The 15741-nt window shown below is 47.8% G+C and overlaps 1 protein-coding gene across 11 annotated transcripts in view; it reads right to left on the bottom strand.

Moving 5' to 3' along the window:
* Positions 1–396: 396 nt before the first annotated feature.
* HIVEP3 (HIVEP zinc finger 3) overlaps positions 397–15741 on the bottom strand; it is a 215353-nt gene continuing 200008 nt past the window's right edge. For 10 of the 11 annotated variants that reach the window (XM_085208590.1, XM_085208593.1, XM_085208587.1 and 7 more), the window contains 3 exons: positions 11873–11971; positions 4913–5958; positions 397–2617 (listed from right to left, as the gene is read on the bottom strand). In XM_085208590.1, the coding sequence (XP_085064716.1) occupies positions 1841–2617; positions 4913–5958; positions 11873–11971 (1922 nt within the window). In that variant the 3' untranslated portion in view covers positions 397–1840. Of the gene's footprint in view, positions 2618–3147; positions 3214–4912; positions 5959–11872; positions 11972–15741 lie in introns of all 11 variants that reach the window. The other variant, XM_085208599.1, reaches the window with a different exon arrangement.

The following is a 15741-nucleotide window of genomic DNA, read 5'->3' as shown; positions in this document are numbered from 1 at the left end:
GTGCTGATTAAGGTAAACATGGGTTCTTTCTAGACATTGTTTTGGTCAGTGTCACAGCCTTAATGCTATTTCCATGATATCTTCTTTTGTACTTAACTCCCTTTACAAGAAAAGCAAAAAATAAAAATAATTAAAAAAAAAAAAAGTCACAGATCATTAAAAAATCTATAGTATTTGCCCGTGAAACGGGAACAGTTCATAGCTCATCAAGTCTGGCAAGTAAATATGTTCTCATTCATTTTTTTCTCTTTTTTTTTTTTTTTTTTAATTTTTTAAAAAAGTGTGTTACGTACCCGATAAACTGGAACAGCTCTGAAAGAAGATAGAACTGAACCACTGGTTAAATATTTATGTCATCTTCTCTTCGCTTTTTTGTTGTTGTTGTTGTTATTGTTGCTGTCAAAATTTAAAAAAAAAAAAAAAAAAAAAAGGGGTCTGTACAGATTTCATAGATTAGAAAACTTTCTGATAACCCTCTGCTGTCCACTGGGGCAGCCACATACCCAACGGCCATGGTTCAAAGCACATGGACGGAGTGACTCCGTCGATCTCTGTATTTGGTATCTGAGGGCAGCCGGGCCAATGCTCTGCTATGGGAGCTCAGAGGGGAAAGTCTGCTCTTGGAAAAGTCACCGTGCATGCAGAACACACTGACTGCAAAGCACTCAGCGCTGTAACTTTTCCTTCCAAAACACCCCAAAAGGGTGTTGTCAATGAGGGCCCTCAATGAGGGCGACATGGCGATGTTCTGCTGAAATAAATAAATACAAAGAAAACAGAGCACAGAATCACCAAGCAGAGCACAGACTCCTCCAGCATCCCTAAAGTTCAAGGAGCAAACCCACGGGATGGGATGGAGCAGCTCAACCACCACCTAAAAACCAGGGAGGAGAAATGCAGCGGGGTGAGAGCCTCCCTTAGAGCCAGGGGTAGAAGGGCTCCAGGACCATGGAGAGGGCGCCGGGCACAGCGATGGGGATGGAGGGATGAAGCCCAGCGCTGGGCTACATTCGATACATTCCTACCTTCTTGCAGGTAAATCTTTGAAGAAGAATTTATATCTTTTTGTGTGTCCCTTTTTTTTTTTTTTTTTTTTTTAATTAAAAAAAAAGTGCTTTGATGTTCTGCAGGAGGGAGAGATGTTCACGATGAGCTTTTCTCTTGGAGCGACAATTTCTCTCACTGCGAACAGCCTCCCCCTCCTTGAGGAAGTGCTAGCTTCATTTACAAGTTCAGGGTAAACACGTTTCTCAAATGTAAAGCAGTCTCAAGTGTTTAAAGCACAACCATAGGCAATCAGAGGGATGCAAGGAAAAAAAACCAACAAGCACTTTGCGAGAATTAAATAAAGCATGTAATAAATACAAATCATAAACTTCTGTACACAGGAGTGAGGGTTTGGTTTTTTTTTTAATCATTGAATCAATATTAAAAAAAAAAAAGTTTTTCTTTTCTTTTTGTTTTTGTTTTCAGTGCATCTTCTTCCTCTTAAAATGCTTAACCCTTTCCTTTCTGCATCTCTCAGGCCCATAAGAACGCACACCTCAATGGCAAAAAAGACAAGGTCTAACAAACCCCTTTCCAAAAAACTCTAAAAAAATATTCACAGCCTCAAACATTTTTGTACATTTCAAGCAACAAAAGGTATAGAAAAAGGCACAAGTAACTGCATACATGTGGAGATAATACCAGACCGGGACAAAGAAAACCAGGAAACTTCCATGGGTTTGGTCATTCACTAGAGTGCTTCATATAGCGATGATTATACTAAAGGAAATAGTGTTGAAAATGTCTGTTGATTTTACATAGGAAGCCTAAAGGTGAAACAGATGGCGGGGGCTTAAGCACTGCCCGTGCTGTCGTCCGCCTCTGTCTGAGCGTGACCTACGCCTGCGGGCTCTGCGTGGGGACTCCTGGGGGCTCTGCAGGGCTCTCCGGAGGGCTGCGGGCTGTGGGGCGGCGGCGGGGATGGGAGCTCGGAGGTGAAAGTGCAGTGTGGTAATTCCAAAGGGCTGCTCGAGCTGCCACATTGCTTCTCGCCCGGGTTAGTCAAGGGGTTGTCCCCACTCGTCGAAGGCTTTGGAGAGGGCTGGCGGGTGGTGCTGGGGTTGGCTGGGGATGCCGAGCGGCCCGGTTGCTCAGCAGGGCTGGGCTCAGCAAACACTTTTACCCTGTATTCCTCCGGGTCTGGCTTTTGCTTAAGCTCACTAGTCCTCATTTTCTCCTCCAAGCGCTCGCTGCTTGTAGGCTCTGGGGACAGCGCGTATTTGGAAACTTTTGCCACCGGGGAGACTGATGCAGATGAAGGTTCCCGTGGCACCCATGGCTCCTCAAAGCTACTGCCACTAGGTGAAAAGTGTCCCCCTGGCAGGGACATTACGGAGCTGGGTACCAGGCTGGGATGGGTGCTTGGCCTGGCCTGGACCATCTGGATGCCCCCGATGGGAATCATGGGGTACGGGGTCCTTGCGAGCTGCTGCGAGTGCAGTGGGAGGTGGCTGAAGACATTCTCTTCTCCTCGGCTGTGGGCGTGAAGTTCGTGAGGTGCCTGCAAGGGTCTGAAGCAGATGGGCTGCATGGTGCCGGGTGAGCGTGGTGGGCTCCTGGGTTCTATCTTCTGCACCAAATGGGGAAAAAGAAACGGCCGAATCAGAGCAACGCATAAGGTACGGCACTAGCATCATTAATGCTCATTATAAGGATTGATTCTGTGCACATTTTATTCTAATTCGGTGAGAGATCAATCAATCCAGGATGGCTTGGGCTCCCAAACCCTTAAGGTAAGGAGCAAGACAACCGACAGTGTTTGCCTTCTGGGTACAAGCGGGCACACAGCCTGTTGGGGCACACGCCCAGGAGTTCAGTCATTATCAGTCACCTCCAAAATCCCATCAGAAGACGTTAACACTCCCTGCATCCTTGCATTCCATCAGTACATGGATTACCTCAGTGCCCAAGCCATTGTTATCCATTTTTCATGTATTTCCTTAAAACAGTGTTACATCCTCACAGCTGCTAATTGGCAAGGATATTTTGCACTGAGAGCATGAACTCTGGTGTGGCACAAAACATTCCCATCAAAGGTTCCCCACCACCACCCTCATGGTGTGGTCTGCAGAAATCAAGGTTAGCACCCTACCAATTTACCTTTTCCTTTTTCTCCAACCGGTGCTTCACATAGTTTCCTAATGTACATCATGGAGAGATATGTGGCTAAACAGAAATGCATTAATTAGTGATGAGGTTATAACTAAACCCCTAAACAGGACTCCCAGAAAGAGGACGCAACAGAAAATGAAATAAATTTTCTGTAAAGATGGGGTTATGGGATTTAAGGATACACTGGAGGAATCCTTTGTGGAGCTATGGAAAACTGCCTGACCTGCAAGCTGGATCTCTGTGATAAGGCAGCAGAAGAAGGCAGCAAAAGAGAAAGGAAGAAAACAAGAGCCACAGAAGGTGGAAGCAATGAGTTAGTCAGCATTTACCAGCCCCAATGCCTGCTCAATGACACTTATCTACACAAAGTTTTGGCAGAACTCTGTAGGGATGCTGGGAAACCCCAAGCAAATCCCTCTGGTGCAACAGCAACCAAGGGGACAGATGACCTGTAGCAGGAGCCTTTGGGAAGAGGCACAGCCACAGTGAGACCTGATGCAGAGATCTGGACAAAAGTCTTATGCCCCAGCTAAGATCATTTTTGCATTTTTAAATGATGAATACCATTCCTACAGAGGATGTTATTTTGGAGCACAGGGGTCCATTTGGGGATCTGATGAACCCAGCTCTGAAAGAAGCAGAACAGTGAGCAGAAAGGTAAGTTAGTGTAAGTAACAAGGTGAGATTGGGCAGGTAAGCAGGAATAGGTGTTACTGCCTCCTTTGGGCACAGGGAGCTTAGAGGACACCAGTGGGTACTTTTCCTAGCAGATGTTTCAGAGCAGAAGGAATGGGGTTTTCACAGCCCTGAGGTTCACCCCAAAGGCAGTTGAGCACTGAAGGAAATAGCATTCAAGTGGGCAAAAATTTGGGCCTAAAATAACTGATGGTCTCTGGGAAAGTAAGGCAAACACTCATAGAGGGAAACAGAAGCACCATGAGACGATTCATTGTTCTGGACATGATAGAAAGGCAAATGGTGCAACGGGGCTTTTTTGGGGAACACCTGAGTCAGCATCTGCGTGATGGGTCCTCCAGGGCTGGATCTCATGTTCATCAGCAAAAATTACAGGAGAGCCAGGCACCTCAGCAGGAATGGGAGATCTCTCAGCGCTCCACAAGACCCAGTGTCTAATTTGCCTGTAGCAGTGGGAGGAACAGGCAATTTTCTTTTACCCATAGGATGTGATTTGTCCAACAGAGAGATTAAATGATATTCTGGATGCAGGGGGAAGAACCTCTCTGTGCTGAAGAGGCGAGATAAAAGCAGAGATGTCCAAACCAACATTCCTCAGCAGTTAATCTAACAGTGGGCTGCATGCCTATGTAGCCCAGGAGAAAGCATCAAGGTTTGAGAGACCCTTGGCTAGCCCAAATCTGGCTCAGGACACTGACAATAGAAAAATGAGTAGAGTTTCACTTTAAATAGTGAAATCTAAGAAATGGGTCTGAAACTCCCAAGAAAAAGATCTCTTTATATAAAACTTTGACAAATTTTATTAAGCGCATATCCTTACTGCTTGTGTCAGCAGGAAAAGCAATGGGTTGGGTCAAGGTGAGCTGCATCGGTTTGAAGAGGACACAACTTTATTTCCCCTCAGCTAAGATGGGCAGAACAACAGGTGCAAACCCTTTGTGCTCGCTCTCACTTTTCCCTGTATACATTTACAGTCACTTTGCACTTCTGCATTGCAATGCTCAATTAAAATCACACCACAGCACGTACTAAGGGGAAAGAGGGCGGTTGGACTTACCAGCTTGGATTCATAGAGCTGTACATTTTTGCCAAAGAACCTGTGAGGTAGAGGCATCGAGGATAATATTCCATGCTGGGCTTGATATGAGCTTTGAATTTTGTCATCTGCTGCTGATCTGCTCGTCCCAGGCGCGTCCTCCTTGCCAGGGGATGAGTACCTGGGTGCCTCTGAGCAGCTCGGGGGCAAGGTTTTCTTCAGTGATAAATACCTGCCCGATGGCATCTCTCTGCTGGGAGATGAGGCCTCTCCCTCTGGAGGAAGGTACGCCCTAGGGGACAGCTCTCTCCTGGGGGACAGATGCCTGCTGGGCGACAGCTCGAGCCTCGGCGACGCGCACCGCAGCGGGGATGCCTCCCTCCTGGGAGAGACACGTGGACATGGGGACAGCCCCCTCCCTGGGGACAGACACCTCAGAGGAGACATTTCCCCGGTGGGTGAAAACCGTTTGGGTGAAGTTTCATTTTTGGTTAACAGGTGCTTTCTCGCTAGCATTGGTCTGCTGCTGCCGCCAGCTCTGCTGGAGTCCTGGCTCGGAGACCACCTTTTCCTTGGGGAGGTGTCTTTTGAGGCTGACAGTTCCATGGCTAGGGACATGGGTGGCCTGGTGACAGACTCTCTTTCAGCAGAAGCCAATTGTTCGGTGGAAGTCAGAGCTGGTCTGTGGAGACTCAGGGCGCTGTGGCACACGGCGATGTCGCTGCTGTCTGCTGACCACCTGGTTTCCAGCCCGCAGGAGGAGCCCTGCTGGCCTTCACCGACTTTTTGGCTGCTGGAAGCAGTTTCTTGGGCTAAGGACGATGCTGTTTCTGTGCCTTCCTCTTGAGAAGCCGGAGAGCCACCTGAAGAGTGCATCAGTGGGGCGGGGTGTTTGGCTTCCGGCAGCTTTAAAGGTGGTTCATCTTGGCTCTCCTCTTCCTCCTCGTCTTCATCATCTTCATTGTCATCATCATCGTCAGATTCCTCTAGGTCTGAAAACTGGTGTTCCTCAATAGGCTCGGATCCCTCCCGCCCCTCAGAGTCCTGGAATAGGTCTTCACTGGTTCCTGCAAGACAGACAAACACAAAACAAGAAGTGTAAGACAAACAGAGGGTGGTTTCTGCTAAACCTGCTCCAAAGATCTCATGGGACAAAAGGAAGGAAGACCCAGTTATGTCCTTGATTAGTCACCTCGTACTTCAGCCTTGTGCTCTGTTCCAGCTCTCCCCCTGGTGGTTTCATTGTCTTGAATCCATGAATCCCACCAATGGGATCCCACCACTGCTCTGCCCAAATTTTGGTTCCAACCATTGCTCTGCCAGCACTCTGCCATCAGCCCCTGCTACTGCTGTACACCATCACACAGCCCCTGCTCCTCCAGGAACACAAAGAAAGGTCTTACTAGACATGGATATCAGCAGCACCATCATCCTTTGATGTGCTTTTTACCACTGTTTGTTGAAATGGTGCCCATATAACATCCACAGCTACCAAAACACAATCTGCCAATATGTCAGGCCCATCCTGTCTAAATTATGTAACGTTTAAATATTAGCAAGACAGGGCTTTAATTAAAAAAGAAAGAATCTCAGTGGTTTTTCCCTTATTTTGATCAAATCTAGCTATAGCGCAGACATGTATGGGATGCTTTGGTAATAAGAGATTGTAAACCACGGAATATCTAAGAAAACAAATTGTAAAGAATTTAAAATACAGTATCCCATAGAGTATCCCATAGCCCATAGTGTAGCTCTCTTCTGCTCAAAGAGCCAGGAGAAGCTTTATGAGGTCAGTAGCAAGCTGCTGGCTCATCCTCTGCTCTGCACAGAGAGAACCTGCATTTCCCATGCCAGATGTGCAGCAGGGCTGGATAAACAAAAACTCAGCCTGCAGAGGTCCGTTGGGAACAGCCACTGGATGTCACTATAGCTCAACAAAATGGCACTGACAGAGACTTTCCACAAGTCCCCACTGCTCTGGAGGGGCCCATAAAACATCACTTTCTCAAAGCGTGCTCACGCCAGGCACCAAGGAGATGGGTGCTGTGCTGCTGAGGCACGCTTGCCCCCCAGCTGTGCAAGGCAAATGTTGCTTTGACACTTGTACTAATTGCAGCACTGCTGGCTTCTTCTCCCCCCCGCTCCGTTCAGCATAAGATGCTGCTCTTCTCCAAACTGAAGTTTTCCATATAGGGCTGCCATCAGCAGGATGAGCCAAGGGGAGGCTCCAGAGATTCAACGCGGAGCTGGACCACACCTGGTGGCTTGCAGGAAGAACGTGGCCACACAGGGAGAAGTCCCTCAGATCTGTGGATAAATGCCTAATTCAGCTTACTTTGAATAACAGGACCTTACTGGTAAATGCTCACAAAGTATTTGGCAACCCTCAGATATCAGTGGAACAAGACATGTATTTAGCAGCTCTCCACCAAGATCATTGTGCAATGCTTGTATAATGATGGGCTTTGCTGGGCCCGGGATCCAGCACTGGGTTATGTGCAAACTCCCAGAGGAGCTGACTTCAGAACAAATATTATTCCAAAAAGACTCATTCTCCCGTGCATATTTCTTGCCTGGAAAGGGAAGGCAGCTCGGTACCAGAGCTATGAGCTATCACTATCCTGGTCTGTGGGGTCGACATCCACATGCGTAGGGACGGACAGACAGCCCTAGCCCTGCTGCTGTCTCCTGTGTGGTCTCCTTGTTTTGGCCTCAGTCGCACAGACAGCAAGGTCAGAAGGACAGGGTGAGGGAAATGCAAAGCCAGCTCTGCGTTGGGGTGTTGTTTGTATTTCCCACAGGGGGGAACAGCTCAGTGAGCCCTGGGGCATCCCAAAGGGACGGCGCTGCAGGATCCTCGCAAGCTCCATAGAGAGCTCAGACGTGGATTTCTGCAGCAGAAAAACATTCTGCTGAGCGGCTGGGGAGAGCAAGGGCACATCAGGAGAACACAGAGAGGGAGAGAAAACTGCCCCGCTGATGGCACGTAGGGCGCTGCATGCTGTTTTGTTACATCTGCGTTACCCTCGTGGTATTGCACAAGTCTGGTGCAGTCACACCAAGCCAAACCAATACAACAGTGAAGAATTATGCTCCAATCTCCTTTTATAGTCACACCCCCTTCTTTCCCCTGCCCCTTAAATAGAAAGAAAAACAATCAAGTGAAATACGGCTCAAGCTGAAAATAATCCAGGGAGCTGTAGGAACGGCTGTTCCCTCCCCGCATGTCCCCAGAGGGGAGCACAGCACTCTTCCTGGGCTGGGCTGTGGCACATTTTTACTTTTTTAATTAAACTCCTCAACAGCAGGCTCTGCTCTGAGCCCACATGGGAAGGCGATCTCCAACCCACCACACTGTGATGCAGCTGCGATCTCCGATTCCTCACTCGCTGTTCTGTCATTCCTCTGCTCTTTTCTCATCCATCCACATACCTCCAACGATTACAGTACCAAATATGATTTTCTGACCACCTTCTCAGCTGTTTTATTTGGGATTTGCTTGGCATTTATGAGCAAAGGACCTCCCGAATATTTGAAATTTCAGCAAGGGTCCGGTGTTAAATTTAACCAGGTGAAAAAGAAGATGGGAGGAGAGAACGGAAATGCTCCGCTGACAACTGTGCCTTCTGCTTTCACCTTTCTGCATTCCTCCCTGGCAGACGGTCCCCTTTACACAAACACGAATGGTCTCCATCAATGGGAGGAAATAGGGACTGTATATTTTTTGTAATTCTAAAATTACATGGGTTTCTTGCATAATGCAATGAAGTCCAGACAGTGTAATGCATTCCAGCAAGCTGCTGTGCAGCCAACAGCAACAAGGCGAGGAGCCCTGTCCTGGAGCTCGTGGGCTCCTGTCCCTCCACAGGACATCTCCTCACTGGTAGCCATGTGCCACTGGGGACCAATGATTTGATGATGGCCAAAAATCACATCCTCAAGCGGGTGGTTCCAGCCTTTCTGTTGAACTCTCAGCTTTACATCCTTTTTCTATGAGAGAGGCCAAAGGCTGAGAGCAGCTCATCCTCCTCATCTGACCCTATTTGCCATTGTCCCTTGGTGAGCCAGGGGGGAATGGCTGAATGAAACAAGGAACAGAGCGTCCCCCCAGCTCGCACAGTGAGCCCTTACAGCTCTGTCCTCAGATCTGAAATAGGACTCGTGATCTGCAGGTTTTCAAAAGTCACACTCCATTGATTGATTCATTAGTTCTAATTGACTATAATGGAAAGGTTTAAAATAACAGCTGCTTTTTGGGCTCAAGCAGTTAACACTCAGAATTACAGAATCAGAATCCTTAGAGTTGGAAGGGACCTTTAAAAGTCATCTAATCCAACTCCCCTGCAATGAACAAGGACATGCACAGCTCCATCGGGTTGCCCAGGGCTTGATCTAGCCTCCAGCGATGGGGCATCTCTGGGCAACCTGTTCCACTGCCTCACCACCACCCTCACTGTAAAAAACTTGTTCATTTTTTCTGCACTTCAGGAAGTTCATTCTTCCTGCACCTCTTTTCTCTTCTCCCTGCCTGGATGAGAGAATAACTGGAAGAACTGGGAAAAGAACTTGGAGAAGAACAGGAGAATTGAGAAAGGGATTGGAATTAAATGATCTTTGAGGTCCCTTCCAACGCAAGCCATTCTATCATTCTGTGAACTGGGAAAAGAACTGGGAGAAGAACTCGCTGAGAGCAGCCCTGCAGAGAAGGGTCTGGGGGTCCTGGAGGACAAAAAGTTCTCCTTTAGGGCAGCTCCTTCGGAATCCCCAGCTAGGTTCCCTTTTGGCCATGTTTTCCTGCAGAAAGGCCACAGCTAAGCACACTGTGTCTCAATCCAGCCAAAAGATTGCTCCAAAGAGTTGTGCCAAAGCCAAGAGCCCAGAAATTTCAGCAGGAAGAGAACCACCCCTTGAAGCACGGCAGCACACTGTTGGCTGCATGAATGAGATGGCGTTAAGAAGGTAAACTGCGAGGCAAAGGAGATACAGAGGATGGGAAAGGCACTGTGGGAATCTCTGGGAATACCAGTGAAAGTGTAGTTGGGCACTTTGTTTCTCCCATGTCCTCATCCCATGGTCATCCAGGACTGCATCCAGTCTGAATCACAGAATCACTGAATGGTCCAGGTTGGAAGGGACCTCAAGGATCATGAATCTCCAACCCCCTGTCACAAGCAGGGCCACCAACCTCCCCATTTAATACCAGACCAGGCTGCTCAGGGCCCCATCCAACTTGAATCAGACCTGAGGGTGCAGTGCTGCTACACCAGGAGCCCATGGGGGCTTGGGCTGATGAAGCTGTGCTGTACCAGCCCCGGATCCTGCTTGGCAAGCTGAGCGTGCCACCCTGATGCCAATGCTTTGATACTTTTTGGGAGGTACATGAACGGCCTGAACTAGGGTCCTTGTAGGACCTGCAGCTTACTGTGGGATGACTGCATGCAAATGGCCCCACGACTGCTTAATTAACCAATGCAGGGACAAAGCACATGGGCCAATGCAGTTCCCACTGCAGGACCTCACTTAATGACTTTTAATTACCTACAGATCAGGAGGCGTGTGGCAGTGCCACATCCCAGGAACCAGCCCCTTTCCCAACAAAGCCTCGGATGGACTCGACCTCAGCAGAGGAGCGGGGTGATAAGCTCTGTTTGTTGTTCCTGCCGAGTTAACATTCCCTGGCTCCCAGCACTGTCTCCAGAACTCGCTCAGCTGATGCTCACTTTATAAAAATAACCGTGGTGCAACGTGCCTTATGGAGCTCATGTTAACCCATCGTGAACCCCAGATCCCGGGGACTGGGGAACCTGAATGATTTGGGGTGAGATGGGAGGGAAAGAATGGTAATAGCCTGACCCTTCGCACCTGTCAGACCACAGCCTCCAATAATTGGGGTAAAATAGTTGTTTTTCTGGCTCAAACAGACACATGAGATTTCCCCATGTTCTTCTGGAGACCTTCCTCACCTTTCCCTCACTGCTTCTGAAGGAGGCAGAAGTGCTCATGGCCACCTCACTCCTGCCCAGTGTTGGTTGGCCAGCCTCCTCACAAGGCTGCATTTTGAGATGACTTCAGGGGAATTCAGCTGCACATCCCACTATAAAGCTGGGCATAAATTACTAAATGAGAGAATCATGTGTGCTTTTCACAGCACGGACAGGCTCCTGGGTTAGAGACCCTTGGACAGACTTTGTGTTCGCTCAGAACGGATGAAAGAAATGAGCAGGTGAGACAGGGTAAAAGTATCTTGTAAAGCATTCAGAATAATGCCACTAAATGTCAAAGCATCATGTTATTTTGGTTCTGCCAGCTTTTTATCTTCTGAGAAACGTCCAAGTCATTTTAGGGTGGCTCACCTTTGTTCTACACAAAGCAATGACCAGGCGATGAGGGAAGCAGCTGTCCCCATCCTGGTTTATTGATGCATGCAGTAGTGGGGCAGTGGAGCTGGATCATCCTGCTTCTGTCTGCACCTCCAGACACTGCCCAGGTTTGTTCCAATCAGTCAGAGTCCCCTGGGTCTGCATTGGTTATTTGGAGTGTTCTGGGGTCATCCAGAACAGATGGGCAGGACCCTCAAAGATGTGGCACTTGGGAACAGGGTTTAGTGGGCATGGTGGTAATGGGTTGGACTAGATGATCTTAGTGATCTTTTCCAACCTTAATGATTCTATCATTCCAAGATGGATGGAAACGTCCTTCCCTGGAGCTCCTTTCCATGTTGCAGAGGGGCATCTCCTTGGCAGGACCATCAGGGCAGCAGCACGAGCATCTGCTCACACTCAGCACTGCAGTTCCAGATCCTCATTAGGGGGCCAGGACTGATCTCTTAACCATCAGCCACAATGCCAAACTTGCAGCAGCACAGGGAGAGGTTACAGCCCCACGCAAAGATGGAAGGAGCAAAACCACCCTGCATCTTGTGCTTGAACTACTCTTTCTCAGAGGCAAAAGTCATATATAAGGGACTGTAAAGGATTTTACCTTCTTCGGCTTCCAGATCCACCAGTGAAGATACCAACACGCCCATCTCCTGACATTTTTTGCTGTGGGCTTTTGACTTCATATGCTTAGTCAGATTCCCTGAAAGCAAGCAGAAAACACATTTTGGTCAACATGGCTTTTTTAAACCTCTTTTTTTTTTTTTTTTTTTTTTGCAAGCTCATCAGTAGCATACTAATAATTTGGCTCTGAACCAGATAAGGAGATTCTCAGACTATTCCCAGGCCACTATCCAGTGCAGATATCCCATGCTGCAAGACTAATCACCTGATAAGCCACCACAGATATGCACTGGTTTTAGGGGGGAAGAAAGGTCCTGAATTGCTGTCAGTGATGGTGCAACAGAAAACAATTGTAGGAAAGCAGGGACAAGGAAGACGCTCCCCAGTGCAGCACAGTGGGTCACACCTCTCACCCTGTCCCAGCTCTGGGACGTGCCTGGGGCAGAGCAGTGCTACCAAAATGAGTGCTCCAGATGTAAGCAATGGAAACAAAAAGCAGCCCACTCTGGAACGACCCTTGCCTGCCTCTGCCTGAACAGCTGGATACAACTGTAAATTAAAGTAATTAGTGGAGTCAGCTGGGAAATGCCATTTCCACCCTGAGGAGCAGTTTGTTGGGCTGGAGAGTGAGCCTGGGGTTGGCTTCTGGGCAGTTTGATCCATGCTAGTACTTACTCAAGGCTACGTGCATGAGAAGCTGTGTGGAGTGAAGCAGTGCAGATGCACATCCCTACAACTGCACAGGATGGCTCTGGTGGGCTGCCACGCAGCAAAGCAGCAGTAGGGAAAAGCTCTCAGCTCCCAGAGCAGGAGCCACAGGTACTCCCAAATCCTGTGCACCAGCTTTGGGCATCATGAGCAAGCCTGCTGAACACTAATGAGGCTGCCTGAGGTTGGGGGTGGGGAGAGCAGCCCCTGCAAGGGGGGTATGGGATGTGGGATACTCCCTGCTGCCCTGAGCTGGGATAACCCACAGGCACATGGCTGGGGAAAAGCTCTCTAATCCTAACTCCCAAACTGCAGGCAGGTTAATTAGACGGTTATTAACCCTACTTATCCACCAGGGAAGCACTGAACCTCTGTTGAAGGGGAAAATGAAAATAGATGGAAAGGAAAGAAAAAAATGAAAGGTTGTCTCCTGCATTACAGAGTAACCTGGTCCCAGAGCTGGGTGGGACATAGAGAAGCCTCTACCAACCCCCCTTGTGCTGCTCCAGTGAGTATAAATAAATAAGCTGCACCTGTGATGTCCTCACAGCTCAGAGGGGTACCACAATCATCCATCTACCAAGTCTAGTAATTATTTATTTAGCCTTTTTTATAGGAAATGGAATGGCTCCAACAGGAAAGACCAAGAAAGAGGGACACGGGCTGACTCTATATCCTCGTATATCTGGCACCCATCTAGGATGAGGATATGATTCTTGCTCCAAAAGGCTGTTTAATAATTTAGCTCCGGTAAGAGGGATTTATTATTTTAAAACTTCATGCCAACATACTTTTAGCCCCGCAGTGTGACGCTCAGGTGTGAGGATGAAGACATGTTGGCTTGGAGCTTTTTCTCTGACTTGGACCAGGAGTTCTGTTGTGGGCCCAAAGCAACCCACTGGGACAAAAGTGCATTCTCACGGATGCCTCTGGTTCCAGTGAATGGCCATTTTTTGTAAATGAAAAGCTGTTGTGCCAAGGAGTATCCAAGGAGTTCAAAATTTTGACCTCATGGAGCTGGAATTTAATTTTGGACTGAAGAACCAAAAAGACAATCTGACTCAGCCTGCTGCAATCAGACCCTGCTGCTGCCTGTCCATCACAACGCATTGCATCTCGCTGCCAAAAATGACCCATTTTTGCTCAGTGCTACAGCAAAAGATCTGACTGGTTGGCACACATAGTAAATAAACTCCAGCAAGAGCTTGGTGGGAGCTGGGGGAGCTGGTTATGCTGTGGTACCCCAGGAACAGTGGGAAGCATGGCTGGGGGAGGTCCACCAAGCACATCCTCAGACAAGCTCATAAATCCACTGCGATACGTACATCTGGATTTGTCAGGGCAAAGCATGAGTTATTCAGTGGGATGTAATGCATTGAGCAAAACGACACTAAAACAAGAAAAAAAACCACTAAAAATCCCCGTGCAAGTGAATGTGTGCCAAATCCCAAAGAGCAGCTCATTGCAAGTGTTGCTTTGTTTTCCCCTTCTACTACTTTCTACTCCTCTCTTCCCCTCTCTTTTCATCCTTGCTGGGTTGCTATGGGCAATGCCTACACACTAATGGGAGAGGTGAGGGTGCAGAGCTGTCTGTGGCAGCCCCCCAGGTGGGGGCATTTCCCTGCACAGAGTCCCACAACGTTGGGAAAGCTGCTTGCCTTCATGGGAAGGGAAGCTCAGGGGGTGGACTCCCATCCGAGCTCCGTTTGCATCATTTCACGGAAGCTAAAAGCTGGAAGCTGCTTTAAAGCAAGAAGCAAAGTTATCATCTTGGGAGCAATTTGGAGGAGGATAATATTTATCTTATCAGGGTTCTTCCAACAGTTTGTGTTTTAGGACCCTTTAATTAAATGTCCTTCAGCACATTTCCAGTAAAATCAACACTTTTGCCCAAGTGAGAGCTGGACATGGATCCTAAAAGGAAAGACTCAGCTTCTTGCTGCCTTGCTGAGTGCTGGTTCCTAACTCAAAACAAAATAATAATAATAACATTGCTTCCTTGGAAACAGCTGGAAACGTATCTGAAGGAACAACAGGGAAACCAGCAGAGAGGTTTTAGACTGCAGAACAGTCAAACCCAATCCTGAGCAAGTGGGTGATCTTTACTGAGGTTCAGAAGGAGCTCCCAGATTTGAAATCCATTGATTATATCAAAATAAATTTGGGAAACTGTGCAAATGGTGCCTCCCCCCACCCCGAGCACTGCTGCACTGGAGCAGCACAGGGATGGGCTCTCTCTTACGCCTGCATACAACTATGCGCTGCTGGCTGCTTGAGCTCTTCTGCTGTTGTGAGGTCTTATTCTGGACTTAAAGCAGCTTAAATGCTTGTGTTGTTTTGAGAAAGCTAAAACTGAGCTGTTCCAAAAGCGGCTTAGGAGGGACTAGAAGTGATTTTCCATTTAAATTAAAAGAGGGAAATTAATTCTTCAGAACATCCATTATATTTTAAAGGTGGTGGAGTTAAAATAAAAATCAGGGGACGGAAGCATTAAGATTCGTGGAAAAAATTAACTCGTCCACATTGGACACATACCATGGTTTCTGTTTCTCCTATTAAATGTGAACAATTGAACAACAATAATTCCAACAAATACCCAACAGCATGATCTTGGCATCCAAGGCAACTCTGTGACACTGATACTGTTTTCCAGGACTTGAGTTATTATCATATCCTTCCTTTAAAATATGTATGGAAGGAGAGCAACAGCTACTCCATCACTGGCAACTCCCATTTTTCTGTGAGACATGTTCACACCCAGAGGATAAGCAATAGGCAATGCTCCTCATCCCAGATAAACCCTTGAAACAGAGTTTACGTGTGACTTAAATAGTGCACAGGTCTCTGTATGGAGATGATTGCCCAGAGAGGCTGTGAATGCCCGTCCTTGGAGCTGTTCAAGGCCAGGTTGGATGGGGCCCTGGGCATCCTGGTCTAGTATTGATCCTTGGTGATCCTTGAGGTCCCTTCCAACCCAAGCCATTCTATGGTTCTATGATTCTGCGATTCTATGATGTCCCCCACTGAGGCTCTCAGAGAAGAAAAGCTTTAATTTGGATCATTTCTTGGGCAAAAGGTTCAAACTTCTTTTAAATGGTGTTGTTATCTTTTTATATTGACTTAAAAGATTAAAGGAGAGAA

This window comes from Meleagris gallopavo, chromosome 25, assembly GCF_905368555.1.
Source record: "Meleagris gallopavo chromosome 25, MGAL_WU_HG_1.1, whole genome shotgun sequence".
NCBI lineage: Eukaryota > Metazoa > Chordata > Aves > Galliformes > Phasianidae > Meleagris > Meleagris gallopavo.
The sequence above is the reverse complement of the archived record's forward strand: the minus strand, read 5'-3'. Positions and strand labels throughout refer to the sequence as shown.